This window comes from Carcharodon carcharias, chromosome 9, assembly GCF_017639515.1.
Source record: "Carcharodon carcharias isolate sCarCar2 chromosome 9, sCarCar2.pri, whole genome shotgun sequence".
NCBI lineage: Eukaryota > Metazoa > Chordata > Chondrichthyes > Lamniformes > Lamnidae > Carcharodon > Carcharodon carcharias.
In genome coordinates, this window is record NC_054475.1 from 156,176,007 (window position 1) to 156,193,272 (window position 17,266).

At 42.5% G+C, this 17,266-nt stretch overlaps 1 protein-coding gene across 3 annotated transcripts in view; it reads left to right on the plus strand.

Annotated features, from left to right (window-relative positions):
• The first annotated feature begins 10,544 nt into the window (after positions 1–10,544).
• The window catches only part of mtmr1b (myotubularin related protein 1b), a 71,630-nt gene continuing 64,908 nt past the window's right edge, over positions 10,545–17,266 (plus strand). For all 3 annotated transcript variants that reach the window (XM_041195690.1, XM_041195689.1, XM_041195691.1), the window contains exon 1: positions 10,545–10,727. In XM_041195690.1, the coding sequence (XP_041051624.1) occupies positions 10,633–10,727 (95 nt within the window). In that variant the 5' untranslated portion in view covers positions 10,545–10,632. The remainder of the gene's footprint in view (positions 10,728–17,266) is intronic.

The window sequence follows — 17,266 nt, forward strand, 5'->3', positions numbered from 1 at the left end:
GCATCGTTCTAAATGATGTGCCTTCGTTTAAATGGTAGCAGGCTGCCATTTATGTAGAGTTACTGTCCTGCTATTTCTGTTTTTCAGTAGTAGTGCTGACTTTCTCAATCACTGAGTAAAGAAAACTGTGGAATTACTCATCTCAAATCCATGAGTAATGAGAGTCTTGAGAGGACAGCTATCATGGCTCTATGGATTACTGCAATAACTAACCAGGAAATCCTGATTCTGTTATGTAGCTTATATGGCTAGCACTGCAAATTACTGATCACATTACTGTTTCCTACTTTAATGGTGTTCCCTAGGTAATGGAGATAGTACTCTGGTATTAATGGAGATAGTACTCTGGTATTAATGGAGATAGTTAAAAGCAAAATACTGCAGATGCTGGAAATCTGAAAGAAAACCGGAAAATGCTGGAAAAACTCAGTTCTGACAGCATCTGTGGAGAGAAAAACAAGAGTTGACGTTTCAAGTCTGTACAACCCTTCTGAGCTCCGAAGAAGGGTTGTACAAACTCGAAACGTCAACTCTGTTTTTCTCTCCACAGATGCTGTCAGAACTGCTGAGTTTTTCCAGCATTTTTGTTTTTTCCTTCTTAATGGAGATAGTACTGTAGTATTAATGGAGATGGTACTGTAGTATTAATGGAGACTTAAGGGTCAGTGCCAAACAAAGACAACAGACTAGAAAAGATTGTGAAAACAAAACGGGGGAGTAATTGATCTTGGGTGGCATTTCAAACAGGCAATAGCGGGCAGTCAGCAGCCCATTTTACACCACACCAGAGTAATGAATGCTGATTTGCAATTGTCCATTACGCACTGCTGCCTAAGCTGAATTTTAGCCCCTGGTGTATTTTTTTATGACTGTAGCTGGTAATTTTCGTGCATACCTGTCACGCACCCACCCCACTATCCGCCACTACTTTGTGCTGTCGTCTTTTTCTGTCTTAAAATCAGGACCTGAGTAAAATGTAACCAGTTTGTTTCTATTAATATTTTATAGCCTGAGTTCTCTTTTTTTATAAGTAGAATCTCTCCCTTCACGTGCTGCCTTTGCAATAAACCCGATATTCTTAATAACCCGATACATTGCTGGTGGGAATTTCCAGGTGCAATTTTTGAGTTTATATAATTGGCTGAAGTATTTCCCCACTCATTTTTTAATTATTTTCCAGGAGCTAAAAATACTATGCATAATTTAAACAAATTTGAATTAAATGTATTAAATTATAGTCAATTATACCTTGAAAATGCTGATTATTTTATTATCCATCCCTTTACAGCAATTATACTGATATTAAGTGAAGTTACATTTAGGTTCTCGTACAAATATTTGTTTTTATGGGCCAGTAAATAATACTGACTGATTTTGGAAATGTATAACCACCTGAAGCATTTTAGCAGCTACTTATCCTTGACTTAAATTAATTTGCTTCCTTGCAGTCATGGATCTGAAAATAACAGTGGGGCTTAAACACTGGCCTTCATAAACCTGAGAGCTACTGTTGGCCCTGTTAGTATGTTAACCAAACAGCTGTCTGATATTTTGCCAGAGGTATTAATTCATCTAAAATCACCATGTAAATAGCTGAATTGAAATAATGGACAAGAGAATGCCATTAATAATACTAACTAATTTGTAGACTTTTAGTTACAGATGTGTTTTCTAGTAAAGCACAATTGTTTAACATAATGTTTCTTTCAATAACATACGTAGGCTTGTTTACAATTTTGTCCGTCAATTTTTTTCAATTCACTTTATATCAGCCAAATAATATTCATGAATATTATTTTAGGAATTTCATGCTTATTATGTAAGGGCTATTTGCATTGGAGTTATTTTTCTTTGAATGTATCTTTGACACTAAAATATTCACACTGATTCATTTTTTTTAGGGGAAGCAAAGGTGATACTGAGAATATAGCTAAATTGGCAGTAGTCATCTGAATAAGAAGAGCGTGAAAACCTGACAACATGGCTGTAGGCTGACAGTTCAGTTCTGAGGGGGTGCAGCATTGTTGAAGGTGTTCAGGAGAGATATTAAACTAGGGGCACATCCATCAGCTCATGTGGACATAAAACATCCCATGGCACTATCTTAAGAGCAGCAGGGGAATTCTTCTGGTATTTTGATCAATATTCCTCGTTAATTACTGCCAATAAAACCCAACAGTAGCTGGTCATCCATTCCTTTGCTGTTTGTGGCACTTTGCTAAATGCAAAATCTTACATGTGTAACAGTAGTTGCACTTCAAAAAGTAATTAATTGGCTCTGAAATGCTTTAGGCATCCTGAGGACATAACACATTATATAAATGCAAATTTGTTCTTTCAAATTATGACAAATTGAGCACACTTGGACTAATTCTTCAAAATTGGTACATTATCCTAATCAAATTCCAGAAGTCTTAATTCAATTTAGATGCTTCCTGGTTTCTGCTATTTACACCTTATTCCACGCACCGAGGAAACCAGATCATAGAGAAATTGTATTTGGCCTTGGGGAAATTTTACATACGTTTGAATTTGTTGAGTTTCTACTCTACATTTTAAACTTAGTTAAACTTAAGCCTACTGCATTTCAGTTGAACTTTAATTGGGTTTGACTGATAGCTGTGGGTCATAAATGCATCTTTACAATTGTTTCATCTATTATGTCTTGAATGTAAATATGACCCATGTCGTAATCGGAACCTGAAATCAAATGAGAGATTTCAGTGCTGAAAACTTTGCATACATCACCGTCGTTGGTCTGATTTAAACAGTAGATCAAACGTTTGTATGTGTTGGAGCTGTGTATGTTTAGAGTATGATGCAGATGACAAGCATTAGGGAAGAGCTTGATCGGTTGAAATCCTTGCCATTGTCCTATATCTGGTTATACAGTTGGTTCTTCTCTGAATTTTCTGTTACATGTCATTATTTGTGGGGATGGCACATTTTCTTCCATTTTTGGTTTATTTAGGCCTGCTGCCAATCGTTACCTCAGTTAAAAATGTATTAATGTTAAAAAAAAATGTTTCAAGGCTCAGAAACTGTAATTGGTTTTAGAAATTCAGTAATGAGTGTCTCAATGCCTACTCTTTGTCTTAACAATTAATCATGTTGAGCATTCCATTTTTTCAATATTCTTCACAAGAATATTACAAAATAACAGGGAATTCCAGACTGGTTAAACAATTTTACTTTTGTTGGCTGATCTGTATTTTGGAACATATTCCCTTCTTTTCAGTAGCAAACTGTAATAGCCAAAGGCCTTTCTTTTGTGGGCTATGAAGCGTTCGTAATTAAAGAAAGATGGAATGAATTTACATGTTGACAGATTAAACTGTTACATTAAGGCTGATGCTCGCAGAATCTGCATATGTTTACAAATTATATTTTGTGGCCAAACAGCGTTGCTGTCAGATTTCTTACCATTTAGTATTCAGATACTTCTCCAGCTTGCTGATGGTCTGACTCACTAGCCTGTTGTATATTTCTGACAAAAAAATGGAAATTTTGGACTGAAAATATTCTGATATGCTGCACACATTGCATTGCAACTACTGACTTGTATGTATTCATTTTGTTTAATGTTGTGCTCAAAGAAAACACTTCCCCTTGAAACGGGTGTCTGATGAAAAATGGGCTGTTGTAACTGCAAAAATAAATAGGTAAATGGAAATACATTATGCTTCTAAAGGGCACTTGGGGATTGATGAGAGAGTATGTTTTACAGGGGAGGAAGATTCATTAAAATTAGAGGCCCTTCTGAATATGATGTAACCCATTGTTAACCTCTATTGAATGTTCTTTTACCACAACTGTACACTTAATCTCATGGAAAGTTTTGGAATTTAACAATCATTTTTAATGGTCATTAAAACCATTTTTCATGACTGCTAATTGATCTGATCATCAATATGACAGAATAAGTAAAATACAGCATTTGCATATATTTATTATTACATTTAAAAAAAATAGACATCAAATTTGTAGTTTAAACATAGTTTGGTCTTAATGCAGTTTTCATTTTGTTTCTCTGAGTTGGTGTCCATTTTGTGTATTACATAGATGTACTTGACAATAATGCTTTGTCACTACACACTGTACCAGAAACAACCTGCAAGGGGGTGAAATTCATGCATTCATTAACTCTGGTCAACATGATGACTTCTGTGTTTTAAGTTGGAATGCGGTGTTACTTTCATTAATGTTTTTGTAAATATTTCCATGTAAGAATTTCATCCTCTCTGGTGTGTAGCATTTGTATCTTGTTCATATGGTTTTTTTTTGTTTATATTTAATTATGCTCAGGATATTTGCCTTTAAAATTCTGTTCTTTCTCTCCCCCCCCCCCCCCCATGTCTGCAGTTTTCTGCTCCACATCTGCAGTTTCTGGAAGCTGCACAGATTTTTAGGGGGCAAATTGCTGATTATAAGGACACATGTTGATAATACAGTAAGCAAAGATAAATAATGGAACATGGACTAAATTAATAGAAGACACTCAACTTGACATGCCTTGCTTTAACAAATTGATTATAATTAAACAGTATATAAAATTGATCTATGTTGTATGTTTCCCCTGTACAGTCAAATATGCTACTGTCTAGTTATTGTGAAATAAAAATCATTACATAATGTAATATCTCTCTTCAGATGTTCTAATATTTCTGTCAACATATTAATCTTTGACTCACCCAATATTTTAAAAAGGCTCTGTGCACAATTCCTACTCATCACACTTCAGAGATCACAAAGCACTGTACCTAATGCAAGTTCCTGTTGTACTCTATTATAAACAAAAACAGACATTTCCAATACACTAGCTAACTCTTCAGACACAGAATATACCAGAGCTGTTAATTGACCTACCCACAAATGAAGGCATGGATATAATCTTCAATGTTTGATTGAATTCACTTCAACTTTACTTAATGGTAATATAATGCTGTAGCCATATCTTGGCTGTGATATTTAATAAGGCTTGCAATGTGCGCCTAACCTGTGTTCATTGCTTCCCATTCAGGCAGTATGCAAACTTTGTGCTGTCAGATCATTTACAGGAATACAGAGTGCAGTGGATACCAAGCATCCTGTTGTGTGGATGCATGCCTGAGAGGAGGGCCGCAAGTTTAAACTAGAATGTGCTGCCTAAACATTTTTTTTTCTGAAAATTAACTCAATCATTGGTAAAGAGCTTGAAATTTAAAATCTGCAAAGATTCCAACTAAGTAATAGTGATCCATTTAAGTTGTTTGCTTAAGTTGGACTTTGTCATCTTAACGCAACATAACCCAGGTTTGGCAGTGGAATAATGCATTCTGTATTACATGGTATAATACTTCATCCTTATAAAACGAACAATCATACACTTTACCATGAGCATGCTACAGAAGATTGCCAGCAGTTTCAAGAAATATATAAGCGGCTTACCTGGCTTTGTGAGGGGTTATGTAGTGGGTGGGGGAGCCGGTAAGCTTAGCTGGCTAGCATGTGGTTCAGGGTAGAACCAACAATGTGGGTTCAATTCCAGTTCTGACTGAGGTAGACTTGGAGCCTGCTTCCTTGCACTGTCCCTGAGAGTGGAAGGCAAACTACCATTGACAAAATCAACTACCGAGATGGAAGGAAAATTGTCTCTCGTTCAAGGAAGGAGAGATTAATTAAGAAAGGTGGCCAGAAGTTTGATCAAGGGAGGAAGCAGCAGGCTTTAGGCAATGAATTTCGGGCCGTGACTGCAGATTATTAAAGGGCTGGTAGCTAATGGTGGGTAAAGAATGGAGACGTACAAGGCCAGATTTAGGGGTGGGTGGTGAAGAGGCATGATGAAGTCACAGAACTAGGGAGGAGTGAGGCAATGGAGGGATTTAAGTATAAAAGAATGCAAATGTTAAATTTGAAGTATTAAGTCTCTGGGGAACCAATGAGCCTATCAGGGAGTTCCTAAAAGATTTGGAAGATCCAACCGACCCCAAAAGGTAGATGGGTTCTTAATGATATAGCATATAAAAATACAGGGCTGCCTGTCAGCAAGAATGATTTTTCCATTATTTCATACAAAATAGTTCCGCTATTTGCCTGAGTCCATATTATTAATAGATGAAATGATTAGCCATTCAGTATTTATGTGAAGGTGAAAGGGGAAGCTGTCAAAAAGTGAACTGCATGGATTATATATAGCTGTCTCAAAGTATGCAGTTATACAAAGTTATTTGGTAATACAGAATTTAAGTATTGTTGTTCCCTTTACAATTTATATTCTTGTGAATCTGTCCTGATGAGTGCAGGATGAAAAGCTTTGACAGCATGTCTCTTTCATCAATACTGAAGTGTGCAGTATTTAATCAGATTAGCCAAACTCTGCTGTTTGATATATAATGCTGATATTACAATGGTGTATTTTGTATATCAGTTGTAACAATTCACTTTGAGCTCTACAATGTAAACGTAAATTATTCAGTTTTCAGCTTAAAAACCTCATATGTTCCGCACTGAGTATCACCATGTAACTCCCAAAAGCTTGTCTACCACCTACAAGGTACAAGTCAGGAGCGTGATGGAATACTCCAACAACACTCAACACCATCCAGGACAAAGCAGTCTACTTGAAAAGTCACTGGTATGAAAAGTCACTGGCAACCCGGATTAAGGAAAATCCCAAGGCCTTTTATACATATGTAAAAAGCAACAGGGTAGCCAGGGAAAGGGTGGGCTCACTCAGAGACAGAGGTGGGAATCTGTATGTGGAGCCAGAAGAAATGGGAGACATACTAAATGAATATTTCTCATCAGTATTCACCAAAGAGAAGTTTGTCTAGGGAAGAGTGTGTAGATAGCCTGGATCATGTTGAGATCAAAAAAGAGATGTTAGGCATCTTGAAGAATATTAAGGTGGATAAGTCCCCTGGGCCAGATGGGATCTACCCCAGAGTACTGTGGGAGGCAAGGGAGGAAATTGCTGGGGCCTTGACAGAAATCTTTGTATCCTCACTGGCTATGGGTGAGGTCCCAAAGGACTGGAGAATGGCCAATGTTGTTCCATTGTTTAAGAGGGGTAGCAGAGATAATCCAGGAAATTACAGGCCGGTGAGTCTTACATCAGTGGTAGGGAAATTATTGGAGAAGATTCTTAGTGACAGGATTTACTACCATTTGGAAGCAAAGGGGCATATTAGTGAGAGGCAACATGGTTTTCTGAAGGAGAGGTCGTGTCTCACTAACTTGATCGAGTTTTTTGAGGAAGTGACAAAAATGATTGACGATGGAAGGGCAGTGGATGTTATATACATGGATTTCACTAAGGCCTTTGACAAGGTCCCTCATGGCAGACTGATACAGAAGGTAAAGTCACACGGGATCAGAGGTGAGCTGGCAAGATGTATACAGAATTGGCTTGGTCATAGAAGACAGAGGGTAGCAGTGGAAGGGTGCTTTTCTGAATGGAGAGCTGTGACTAATGGAGTTCCGCAGGGATCAGTGCTGGGACCTTTGCTGTTTGTAGTATACATAAATGATTTGGAGGAAAATGTAACTGGGCTAATTAGTAAGTTTGCAGACGACACTAAGGATGGAGGAGTTGCAGATAGTGAAGAGGATTGTCAAAGGATACAATGGGATATAGATCGGTTGGGCAGAGAAATGGCAGATGGAGTTTAATCCGGACAAATGTGAGGTATTGCATTTTGGAAGGTCTTATACTGGCAGGAATTATACAGTAAATGGCAGAACCCTTATGTGCATCGACGGGCAGAGGGATCTGGGTGTACAGGTTACTGAAAGTGGCAACGCAGGTGGATAAGGTAGGAAGGTATATGGCATGCTTGCCTTCATTGGCAGGGGTATTGAGAATAAAAACTGGGAAGTCTTGCTGCAGCTGTATAGAACTTTGGTTAGGCCACACTTGGAATATTGCATGCAATTCTGGTCGCCACATTACCAGAAGGATATGGAGGCATTGGAGAGGGTGCAGAGGAGGTTTATCAGGATGCTGCCTGGTCTGGAGGTTATTAGCTATGAGGAGAGGTTGGAGAAACTCGGATTGTTCTCACTAGAGCGATGGAGATTGAGGGGTGACTTGATAGAGGTTTACAAAATTATGAGTGGCATGGACAGAGTGGACAGAAGCTTTTTCCCAGGGTGGAAGAGTCAATTACTGGGGGACATAGATTTAAGGTGAGAGGAGAAAACTATAGAGGAGATGTGAGGGGCAAGTTTTTTACGCAGAGGGTAGTGAGTGTCTGGAATTCGCTGCCAGAGGAGGTGATGGAAGCAGGTATGATAGTGGTATTTAAGAGGCAGCTTGACAAATACATGAATAGGATGGGAATAGAGGGATACGGACCCCGGAAGTGCAAAATGTTTTAGTTGACGGGCAATATGATCGGCGCAGGTTTGGAGGGCCGAAGGGCCTATTCCTGTGCTGTACTTTTCTTTGTTCTTTGTTCTTTGATCGGCATCCCATCCACCACCGATGCACAGTAGCAGCAGCATGTACCATCTACAAGATGCACTGCAGCAACTCACCAAGGTTCCTTCAACAGCAACTTCCAAACTTGTGACCTTTACCACCTATAAGGACAAGGGCAGCAGATAAATGGGAACACCAGCACCTGCAAGTTTCCCCCCTCCAAGCCCCAGACCATTTTGACTTGGAACTATATTTCCATTCCTTCGGTGCCCTTGGATCAAAATCCTGGAATTCCATTCCTAACAGCACTGTGGGTGTACCTGCACCAGATGGACTGCAGCAGTTCAAGAAGGCAGCTCACCATCGCCTTTGCCAGGGCAATTAAAGATGGGCAATAAATGCTGGCCTTGCAAGTGACGCCCACATCCCATGAAAGAATTAAAAAAAACTTCATTCATGTTAACATCTGTTATTTTGTGTAATATGTAAGATATCTCCCTCCTTACTATGTCTCGCTCCATCTCTTTTTAGTGATTCAGAGTAAACAGCCTGGTCTTTTACTGTTTGCAATGTGCAACAAAACAATGAACCTCTGATGTCACTGATGCAACAGCATACTTATAAATAATTGAACAGAAGTCTATTTTTTAAAACACAACACAGTAAATACATGAAAAAGAAACATATTGTTCTGTAATAAGTTATCAGTGTTTGTCAGACATTTCAGTGTAATGAAAAAATCTGGTGGATTTGTAAAATTAAAAAGATCATGCTGCAATACAGGGCTCTGTATTGTACTGACAGTTAACCAAGCTGCAACACAACAGTCATCAGACATATATTAAATATAAAATTGCAGGAAATGTTTGCTCTGGAGAACAAGAAAATTACAGGATGTGTTTGTCTAGACAGCCGAATTATAGCATACTTGATGTTTTTGTGTAAAAATATTATGGGGACATTGATTTTGTCAATGCGCATGCCTTTATTACCCTTTGATGTGTGAGACCTGATCCAATAGCTCTACCTTATTTGGTAACTCGAATTTTGCAGACAAAATGTTGCTGATTGTCTAATTTAATTCCAGTCTTTTGGGCTGTTCTCTCCATAATGTGGGAAAAAAATAAGATATGCAAGATTTTTGTGAATGTAGAAAAATTGCTTCTACATTTTTTTAAAATTCAGGAATGCGAGCACAAAAAGCATTCTTGAGGCTTTCTTTACATCTTTTTGAAGAAAAAAAATGGGATGAGGTCCTTTTTGTCTGCTTCTTGTTCAAATCTTTTTTGACTTTTTTTTGTTTTTGCATCGAACAGTGCTTGGGCAACCTACAGCAGTCACCTCCAAGCCATGGAAAAGTACCACTAGCAGTGCCTTTGCAAGATCCTTCAAATCCGATGTCCTCTCCCAAGAGTAAATTGCTCAGGATTGGGGTGCTAATCACTCAAAAACAGGTCTGCTGGATTGGGCATGTCATTCGTATGCCTGATGACTCCCAAAGCAACTGCTCTGCTTGGAACTCTGTCCTGGCAGGAGACTCTGAGGAGGACAGCAGAAACGCTTTAGGGAGGTCCTCAGTTCGTCCCTCAAGAGGTCAAACATCGGCCTGCGACCAACCAAAACGGAGAAGGCTCATTCAGGAACGTGCAGAGGCGAAGTCGAGGCATCAGAGGGAGCGCGCAAACCTCCAAATAACTTATCTACTTTGACGCACCACCTGCCCTGCACCTGGCAAAGTCTGCACATGGCACATTGGACTTACCAGCTATCTCAGAACCCATGGAATTGGAGTGGAAACAAGTCATCCTCGATCCCGAGGGACCCAGGAAGAGAAACTTGATTCGTAACAATGGGATTGACCTTATGGTGATGGGTATGCTGCCAAGGAAATGAGCTGGGAATGTTAATTAAGCAGGGTAGAGCACTGTAGAATGCAAATTCATTGAAATATATACAGGATTGCGAGAGCTTGGTTAGTCACTTGGTTTAATCTTTGCAGCAAGGCACGTTATCCTGTCCCAAGGTTTGGGGTACAATTGTCACTGATTGACAGCTGTCACTCCAAGATGATGGATGGTTGTCACTCTGCCCGGTTGACACCTGTCACCCAGTCTCCAGCTGAACTCTGACTCGCTGTTGCTACAGGAAGAGGAAGCGCCTGACACAAGTTGAGCGGCTGCAGCTCCCGGGGCCCAGGAGAGGACATCCGAGGCAACAAAAGGCCGGCGCCCATGGACAGACTGGTCACTTCCGACAGCCTGGCCACCAAGAAGCCGGCGCGATTGGCGACTGGCTCCGGGCAAGCGAGCGCGGATTCACCGGAGAGGTAGAGAGGCCGGGGGCCGGGGGCTGGGGGAGGAGGAGGGAGCCGCCCAGGCGGCGGTGCAGCACCGGTAACCCCGGGATCGGTGCACCGAGCCCCGGCTCCGGTTGCATTGAGACCCCCGGGATCGGTGCACCGAGCCCCGGCTCCAGTTGCATTGAGACCCCCGGGATCGGTGCACCGAGCCCCGGCTCCGGTTGCATTGAGACCCCCGGGATCGGTGCACCGAGCCCCGGCTCCGGTTGCATTGAGACCCCCGGGATCGGTGCACCGAGCCCCGGCTCCGGTTGCATTGAGACCCCCGGGATCGGTGCACCGAGCCCCGGCTCCGGTTGCATTGAGACCCCCGGGATCGGTGCACCGAGCCCCGGCTCCGGTTGCATTGAGACCCCCGGGATCGGTGCACCGAGCCCCGGCTCCGGTTGCATTGAGACCCCCGGGATCGGTGCACCGAGCCCCGGCTCCGGTTGCATTGAGACCCCCGGGATCGGTGCACCGAGCCCCGGCTCCAGTTGTATTGAGACCCCCGGGATCGGTGCACCGAGCCCCGGCTCCAGTTGCATTGAGACCCCCGGGATCGGTGCACCGAGCCCCGGCTCCAGTTGCATTGAGACCCCCGGGATCGGTGCATTGAGACCCCGGCTGCAGTGCAGGGGAGTCAGAGCTGCGACCGGACATGAATACCGGATAAGGTGTACAGCGCTAATTGAACACATACACACACTGGACAGTAACTGTCCTTTTAACAACTCCTGGCTTTGGAATGTGTTCATTTATAAATGGATATTTCTGAATATCCCCACAATTAACCAGAAACCCGCATGTGGTTGGATTTTAGTAGAGAATCCAGGGTCTTTTTCAAATGCTTCCTGATTTTAGTTAGTTTCTTACTGGTTAGTGACCCAGTAGAAATCAAGTTCGTAAAGCTGTTGAAGATAAAAGTGGAGCTATGTTAAAGTATAAAAATCGAGAGTGTGTGAAGCTGCTTTTCTATTGGTGGTGTTCTCATCTGTAAATTTGGAAACCACAGAGTGCCGGTTTTCAGCATTTATGCTTCTAAATTCGGTTCCCTTATCCCAGCGCCAGATTTGCAGAACCACACAACCTCTTTGGGGTGATGGGCTAAAGGAGGCGGATTTGGTAGAATTCAAATGGAAACTGTTTCTATACAGAGGGGCTTAACTCTGCCTTTGATACTTGGCCCACGGAATAGATGTTTGAAAGGTATAAATTTGCAGGAATATGGGGAAAGAGCATGGGTTTGGGATTAATTGGATAACTCTACCACTGAGCTGGCACAATCTCGATGGGCCGTGCGGCCTCCTACTGTACTGTATAATTCTGTAAGTGCCAGGGGAATGCTGTTGCAAATTGAAAGGGTATATTACACCAGCTTGTTACAAGTGGCTACCTGAACCTCGACAGGAGGGTTATTCCAGCCCTCTCTTTAAAACTTGCACATGTCAGAGCACTTCAGAATGCTACAGGTACTGGCTTGAGATCAGCATCTTAGAGGGTAAAACAAAAACAGAATTACCTGGAAAAACTCAGCAGGTCTGGCAGCATCGGCGGAGAAGAAAAGAGTTGACGTTTCGAGTCCTCATGACCCTTCGACAGAACTTGAGTTCGAGTCCAGGAAAGAGCTGAAATATAAGCTGGTTTAAGGTGTGTGTGTGGGGGGCGGAGAGATAGAGAGACAGAGAGGTGGAGGGGGTTGGTGTGGTTGTAGCGACAAACAAGCAGTGATAGAAGCAGATCATCAAAAGATGTCAACAACAATAGTACAATAGAACACATAGGTGTTAAAGTTAAAGTTGGTGATATTATCTAAACGAATGTGCTAATTAAGAATGGATGGTAGGGCACTCAAGGTATAGCTCTAGTGGGTTTTTTTTTGTATAATGGAAATAGGTGGGAAAAGGAAAATCTTTATAATTTATTGGGAAAAAAAAAGAAGGGGGAAACAGAAAGGGGGTGGGGATGGGGGAGGGGACTCACGACCTAAAGTTGTTGAATTCAATATTCAGTCCGGAAGGCTGTAAAGTCCCTAGTCGGAAGATGAGGTGTTGTTCCTCCAGTTTGCGTTGGGCTTCACTGGAACAATGCAGCAAGCCAAGGACAGACATGTGGGCAAGAGAGCAGGGTGGAGTGTTAAAATGGCAAGCGACAGGGAGGTTTGGGTCATTCTTGCGGACAGACCGCAGGTGTTCTGCAAAGCGGTCGCCCAGTTTACGTTTGGTCTCTCCAATGTAGAGGAGACCACATTGGGAGCAACGAATGCAGTAGACTAAGTTGGGGGAAATGCAAGTGAAATGCTGCTTCACTTGAAAGGAGTGTTTGGGTCCTTGGATGGTGAGGAGAGAGGAAGTGAAGGGGCAGGTGTTGCATCTTTTGCGTGGGCAAGGGGTTGTGCCATAGGAGGGGGTTGAGGAGTAGGGGGTGATGGAGGAGTGGACCAGGGTGTCCCGGAGGGAGCGATCCCTACGGAATGCCGATAAGGGGGGTGAAGGGAAGATGTGTTTGGTAGTGGCATCATGCTGGAGTTGGCGGAAATGGCGGAGGATGATCCTTTGAATGCGGAGGCTGGTGGGGTGATCAGTGAGGACAAGGGGGACCCTATCATGTTTCTGGGAGGGAGGAGAAGGAGTGAGGGCGGATGCGCGGGAGATGGGCCGGACACGGTTGAGGGCCCTGTCAACGACCGTGGGTGGAAAACCTCGGTTAAGGAAGAAGGAGGACATGTCAGAGGAACTGTTTTTGAATGTAGCATCATCGGAACAGATGCGACGGAGGCGAAGGAACTGAGAGAATGGGATGGAGTCCTTACAGGAAGTGGGGTGTGAGGAGCTGTAGTCGAGATAGCTGTGGGTGTCGGTGGGTTTGTAATGGATATTGGTGGACAGTCTATCACCAGAGATTGAGACAGAGAGGTCAAGGAAGGGAAGGGAAGTGTCAGAGATGGACCACGTGAAAATGATGGAGGGGTGGAGATTGGAAGCAAAATTAATAAATTTTTCCAAGTCCTGACGAGAGCATGAAGCAGCACCGAAATAATCATCGATGTACCGGAGAAAGAGTTGTGGAAGGGGGCCGGAGTAGGACTGCAACAAGGAATGTTCCACATACCCCATAAAGAGACAGGCATAGCTGGGGCCCATGCGGGTACCCATAGCCACACCTTTTATTTGGAGGAAGTGAGAGGAGTTGACTTTACAGCCTTCCGGACTGAATATTGAATTCAACAACTTTAGGTCGTGAGTCCCCTCCCCCATCCCCACCCCCTTTCTGTTTCCCCCTTCTTTTTTTTTTCCCAATAAATTATAAAGATTTTCCTTTTCCCACCTATTTCCATTATATAAAAAAAAAACCCACTAGAGCTATACCTTGAGTGCCCTACCATCCATTCTTAATTAGCACATTCGTTTAGATAATATCACCAACTTTAACTTTAACACCTATGTGTTCTATTGTACTATTGTTGTTGACATCTTTTGATGATCTGCTTCTATCACTGCTTGTTTGTCGCTACAACCACACCAACGCCCTCCACCTCTCTGTCTCTCTATCTCTCCGCCCCCCACACACACACCTTAAACCAGCTTATATTTCAGCTCTTTCCTGGACTCGAACTCAAGTTCTGTCGAAGGGTCATGAGGACTCGAAACGTCAACTCTTTTCTTCTCCGCCGATGCTGCCAGACCTGCTGAGTTTTTCCAGGTAATTCTGTTTTTGTTTTGGATTTCCAGCATCCGCAGTTTTTTTGTTTTTTTCTCTTAGAGGGTAATGTGGGCGAGGGTCCAACAGGAGGGAGTGACACTTCCAGCACTTGCACTATTTCTTGGCCAGGGAAATTGAAGCTGTGTGCATGCATTTTCTGCTCAGTGGCAAGAGAATGCTCACATTGTTTCAATAATATATCTCTGTATGTAAAAACCTAGCCATCTGCTTGCTGTTAGTTTTTACTGGAGTGCAATCGTAACATTTAAGTGCTTTGCAAATAAATTATTTAATACAAGTGAAAGAAAGTCCAAGAGTTGACTTAACTGGGAAGGGCTTTTGCATTAAAGAATTTAAATTTACTCTTTCAGTTTGGTTCCCATTGTATCACCAGGCCTTTACAATGTGTCCTTAATGGCTCTTGGCAATTTAACCTAATTTTCTCCTTTGTTGACATACACTGAGGGTAAACATGGAAATGCTGAGATTTTTAACAATTGTGCCTCACTGAGGAACACACCAGTGACATAATTCAGATATTTCTTTGTGAACGTTTACTGGCTGTGTTGTCTGCGAATTATACTAAAACCTTGGCACAGTTGTTTCCTCTGTTAACAAACAACAAAATATTATTGGGAAGTTGCAAACTTACTGAAGTGTGGGGAAAAGGTTTGGTGTGGGGGAAAAAACAAAATACTGAGCATGCTCGAAATCTGAAATAAAAACAGAAAATGCTGGAAAAGCTCAGCAGGTCTGACAGCATCTGTGGAGAGAGAAGCAGGGTTAACGTTTCGAGTCTGTATGACTCGCCTTCAGAGCTAAAGAGAAGTAGAAATGAGATGGAAGGAGAGTCATAGGGACTCGAAATGTTAACTTTGTTTTTCGTTCTCCACAGATGCTGTCAGACCTGCTGAGTTTTCCCAGCATTTCCTGTTTTCATTTTGGTGTACTGGAATTTATTAGGTGAAGATTGATTAAATTTCAGGAGACTACAAAACTCCCATGCATTTAGGAAATATTCAGTAAAACATTAGCATAATTGAAACGTATCTATACTCCATCGGTGATTTTCAATAGAGTTTACTGTTATTTCAGAGCTACTTAAAGCAAATTATGGGATAATTCACTTCATTGCTTTTTTTAAGTAGATTGAGGCTTTAACCTGCATTTGTTTCACCAAATATAAAATTACAACTAAGGAAAGAGAGAGAGGCCTTTTTCAGCAAAATCATTGCATTTAGAGAGATTGTTATAATTATTATGATGTCTTGAAGGAGTTCTAACTGTGTGGGTACAAACCTGCCAGAATGTTTGGACAAGCTATTGGCATTTTTCATCACGTTTGTGGATCTAAACCCTTAACACAAATAGGCCAGTTCTTTTTTTCTTGATAAATACCTGGGTCAGTCCCATTGAATGAGCGCATTTTTTGATGAGAGAAGTTTTTTTTTAAAAAAAAGCAACAAAATGCAATTGCTGAAAATCTGAAACCAAAGTAGAAAAGGCACAACAGGCCAGTCAGCATCTGTACAGACAAAAAGAGTTAACATTTCAGATGATCAAAACCCTATCAACATCCTGGGGGTTACCATTGACCAGAAACTGAACTGGACTAGCCATAGAAATACTGTGGCCACAAGAGCAGGTCAGAGGCTAGGAATTGTGTGATGAGTTACTCATCTCCTGACTCCCCAAAGCCTGTCCACCATCTACAAGGCACAAGTCAGAAGAGTGATGAAATAATCTCCACTTGCCTGGATGAGTGCGGCTCCAACAACACTCGAAGCTTGACACCATCCAGGACAAAGCAGCTCGCTTGATTGGCACCCCATCCACAAACATTCACTCCCTCCACCACCAACGTGCAGTGACAGCAGTGTGTACCATCTGCAAGATGCACTGCAGGAATTCACCAAGCCTCCTTAAACAGCACCTTCCAACCTCACGACTGCTACCATCTAGAAGGACAAGGGCAGCAGATGTACGGGAACAGCACAACTTGGAAGTTCCCCTCCAAGCCACACACCACCCTGACTAGGAAATATATTGCCATTCCTTCACTGTCTCTGGGTCAAAATCCTGAAACTCCCTCCTGAACAGTACCTACATCACATGGACTGCAGTGATTCAAGAAGGCAGCTCACCACTACCTTCTCAAAGGCAATTAGGGAGGGGCAATAAATTCTTGCCTAGCCAGCGATGCTGACATCCCAGGAGTGAATTTAAAAAAAAAACCCTGATGTTTCGATGAATTATTCCGTCCAAAATGTTAACCTGTGCTTCCTCTACAGATGTTGACTGACTCTCTGTATGTCTCCAGCATTTTATGTCATTTTGTTTCTTGCTGGTAGCTGTCTCTTTGATTGCTATGTGATTCTGATTGTTGGTGGCTATGGAAGGGGAATGGGATCAAGAGTCCCAGGGTGTCAAGAGCTGCTGGCCAGTCAGCAGCCACAGCTTTGTTGGTGGGCAGCACCACTGGGGAGGCCTAGGGTCATGGATGGACCTGAGCTACAGGTGAGTGATGGCAGGAGAGGTTTTACGATGTTTGGGTTCATGGGGGAGGGGATTTGTCAGCAAGGGCGGGATGGGGAGGGGCAGATAGTTCTCAGTGGCTTCTCCCCTCCCTGATGTCATGTCCCTAAATCAAGCATGAAGTGCTTGACAACAGGGGACCCCTTTGGGAGCCAGCAAACATCCCCGCATGGCCTCCTAAGGGCCTCAGTTGGTGGTGGGGGTTGGGAGGGGTAGGCTGTCCACTGGCCTTCCCAACATCAACTTAATCGGGGTGGACGCAGGAAGGTAATGGAGTCCTCACCCATCAC